At 41.7% G+C, this 3,508-nt stretch overlaps 1 protein-coding gene across 1 annotated transcript; it reads right to left on the reverse strand.

Annotated features, from left to right (window-relative positions):
- Nucleotides 1-1,423: 1,423 nt before the first annotated feature.
- LOC147960003 (uncharacterized) lies at nt 1,424-2,671 on the reverse strand. Its single transcript, XM_087533086.1, has 3 exons — nt 2,383-2,671; nt 2,274-2,277; nt 1,424-1,667 (listed from the first exon to the last, which is right to left on the reverse strand). Exons 1-3 carry the CDS (start codon nt 2,669-2,671, stop codon nt 1,424-1,426), a joined length of 537 nt encoding a protein of 178 aa, XP_087389212.1.
- Nucleotides 2,672-3,508: the final 837 nt, after the last annotated feature.

The following is a 3,508-nucleotide window of genomic DNA, read 5'->3' on the forward strand; positions in this document are numbered from 1 at the left end:
AAAATTATTTATATTTATATTTTTCATATTTAAAGTTATTGCCTGCGAACTAGTATTTGAATTTATATATTTTCAATTTCGAACATTTTTCTTGAAGTTTATATTTCTTTGCCTCGCCCTCTGGTTTGTTTAACTCGGCTTATTGGTGGGGTGTTTGTAAACGATGCAGGCTATTGGGCCGTTTTCCGGCCCAAATAGCTCATCCGCGCGGCTGTGCAGTGCGGCGTGCGCATGCGCTCTGGGTTTAGTCCCACCTCGCTAGTCGAGGGGGCTCCGGACCTGTTTATAAGCGTAGCCGAGGATCATTGGTCGAACTCCTCTGAATACTTACCTGAGCGCTTATACACGGCGCTCGCTCTCTCTCATGACTTGTGGGCCCTGATCGGTGGGCCCTGTGTTGTTCGAATTACTAGGGATTCACATATGGGCTCGAGTTCAAGTATCTAGCAGTGTCAGGGCCTGCGCCTGACCATGGGCGGTCAGTTTTTTCTTTTTTTGTTCGTTTGAATCTAGTACTTGACTCCAGCAATAACTTGGACTGAAACTTTTTGTTCTAGTTCTTGTCAGTTTTGTGTAAGTGTAATTTTAAGATGTACTCGTGCGTAGACTAAGTTGTACTAATAGTCCATTCATAGTAGCGCTTACGGACTGATGCTTCTATGTACTTTTTATTGTAGTAAGTATGTACTGCCCGATCAAGTGTACTAGTACTGTGATTCTTAATCTGCAAGCGACCAACATAAGTGTGTGCCGATGCTTCTTAAATTTTTTCTGTTTGTAGTACTTGTTAATTTTCTAGCAGCTACATATGAATGAGAACACTACATGAAGTACTAAGAATTTTTGCTTCAACTTTTGAAGCGTTGTTAAGCAACTCAAATTGTGCTGATTGTTCTCGACGTTATGTTTTCTATACAATACTGAATTGAAACTAGGCATGGAACAACGTTGTGTGATTAGTTGCATCATAACTAGTACTTTAGAGCAGCCACAAAATTCCATTCAGAAGCTACTTTTGAATTTGAAATGATGGATTAACAACATACGAAGCTACCAAACTTATATAATGAGATAAGCAAAACATTGTACTTGATGACATAAGTAAACTTGTTCAACCATGACAAGCACGACATAATCATACTGGTTCAACCCAACAAGAGCAAACTACTAATTTGAAACAACAAGATAAAAGTCAAGCACAAGCGGAAGTAAAACGAAGGCAGGCTCTAATGTATCTTCATCCCTAAAAGGGGCAATAGGGGTGGTCGTAGAATTTCGCAGCCTCCCGCTCTTTTGCAAATTCCGAACCACCTGCGATGTAGTCGATCATGCTCCATGCATTGTATGTGGCATATGCATCTACTCCTACGTACTCGATGAGGTTGTCTGGCAGCGGGCTGGTCCCCCATAGTTTGTAGCCTTCCTATGTGTTGATGTTATTCTTCATGCCTTTGTAGAATGGGTGGATGACGCTGGCTGCAACATCAGTCAAGGAGTCGTACTCTTTTCCGGTGTATGGAACTCTCCACTTGCGCTGAATGTCGATGAACTTGTTGGGGTTGATCTCCAAACCGGACAACTTCAGCTTCTCTTTGTCGCTTTCAATGCTGAAACCGGCAAATGTGAACAATGTCTTATGCTGTAGCAACTCGTTCAGGCGCTTGGGCCTGCAAGGGGAGAGACATTTTTGAAAATTAGCATTACTTTAATGTTTGAATTATTCATTTTTGTTTTGTTTTACAAGCGATGAATCCATTAAGTAGATGTTTATCTAGCATAAATAATGGATGAATGTACTTCAAAAACTAGTAAACAAAGTTCTGAAATTAAATTAAGTACATCATGTTATTCTTCTTTTTGGATTATACATAGTTTCAGTCAATGTTGTATGTTCTGCTTTGGTACTAGTTTAGTTTACTTTTGTTGAGTAGGATAACACATAAACAGTGCTTCGCCAAGTCCTTAGTTTATTTTCTTTTGAAAATAACATTAGATCAAATTCAGAAAATACTTCACTACATGAAGTTCAGAAACATCTTTTTAATACATTGAGTACATAAACTACACTATTGGATCAAGTTCAGAAACTACACTAGTCGGTCAACTTTAGAAATTAATCTTCCGCAAGATTTTCCAAATAGTAATCCGGTGCATCGGGTTCAAAAATACATTTGTAGTGTATCTACTTGAGAAAATGCAGTAGTGCATCCACTTTTCACAAAGCACACTAGTACATCTAGTTGGGAAACAAGTTTGATGAAATTTTTAGGTACAGTACTAATAAAATAGATAAACCAAATAGGGCAAATGAGTAGTATGGCTCACCATTTTGTGGCCGCTGCGATGTGGTACGCCAAGCAGAGGTCGTCGACGCACAACTACAGGACTGCTGCCATCTGGGAGGTTCATCTTCTCTGGTGTAGTGCACACCAACGCCGATGATCCTATGAATCATGCCGCCAGCCTTCCTCCAGAGCCTGGAGATCACCTCGTCAACCTTGTCTGGTTCGCTGGTATAGATGATCTCTAGCGTCTCCTTGCCATGGAGCTCAACCCCTATGAGTGTTGTGGTGTACTCGCGCTTCTCGCCGGGGACGTGAACGTCGATGAGGTGGTTGCTCTTGTCCGACGGCTCGCCTTGATGATGTTTGGCAGATGGTTCCTCCGCCATCGCCCTCCTCTGGTGGCTGTGGGCTTGTTAGAGAGAAGTTTGTGGTTTGTGTGCAGTGGAATTGGAAGCGGCAATGGTGGTTTGTGGGAATGAGGGAGAGATGGAAGATAATGGGGTTTTTTGCAGTGCGTCGACGGGGATTTGTGGGAGGCGGTTCGTCGGGGGCGTGGGTGTAGTGGGTGTAGTGGCGTGGGGTCGCCGTTTGCAGTCCCTTGTGGCAACTGCTTAGTGGGTGGCGCGGGTGGTGGCCTTGGAAAACTAACCGTCCAATTCAAATGCTTTTCACTGCTGCACTGACTAGTTTTGTCAAGCTGTACTTATGACCTACTAAATCCCACTTGCACGTCTCAGGGGGGGTGATGGTGGCATTTTACTGTCGCACTGATTCGTCTTGTCAAGCTGTACTTATCGGTTGCTTATCCCACTTGCACATGTCAGCGTTGGTGATGGATGGAGGTTTGTACTCCTCTACTGTGGTACTTGGACTGGTGATTGAAGTGTAATTGAACTTACCAAATACCAGTGGGACTATGTGTGATGCTAATGTTTTTTAAAACATTTTTTGTATTTTCGAATGGATTGTTTATATCAAGATAATCTCTAAGTATTTTTTTTACAGATAAATTAGATTTTCATCAGTACAGAATGTATTATATTTGCATTTTGCTTGAGGTAATTATTTTTATGTACTGATGGTCTTTCTGAATTGGGACTTGCAGAAGCAGACATAGTTTTGTTTTTTCAAAACGATGTTTTTTGGAGGTGTTCACGGGTGTGTTTGTTTTACTCTGCCTTTGTACTGACGACTGAGAATTATCAGTATTGATGTACTATAAG

This window comes from Triticum urartu, chromosome 7A, assembly GCF_056163025.1.
Source record: "Triticum urartu cultivar PI428250 chromosome 7A, HENAU_Tu73, whole genome shotgun sequence".
NCBI lineage: Eukaryota > Viridiplantae > Streptophyta > Magnoliopsida > Poales > Poaceae > Triticum > Triticum urartu.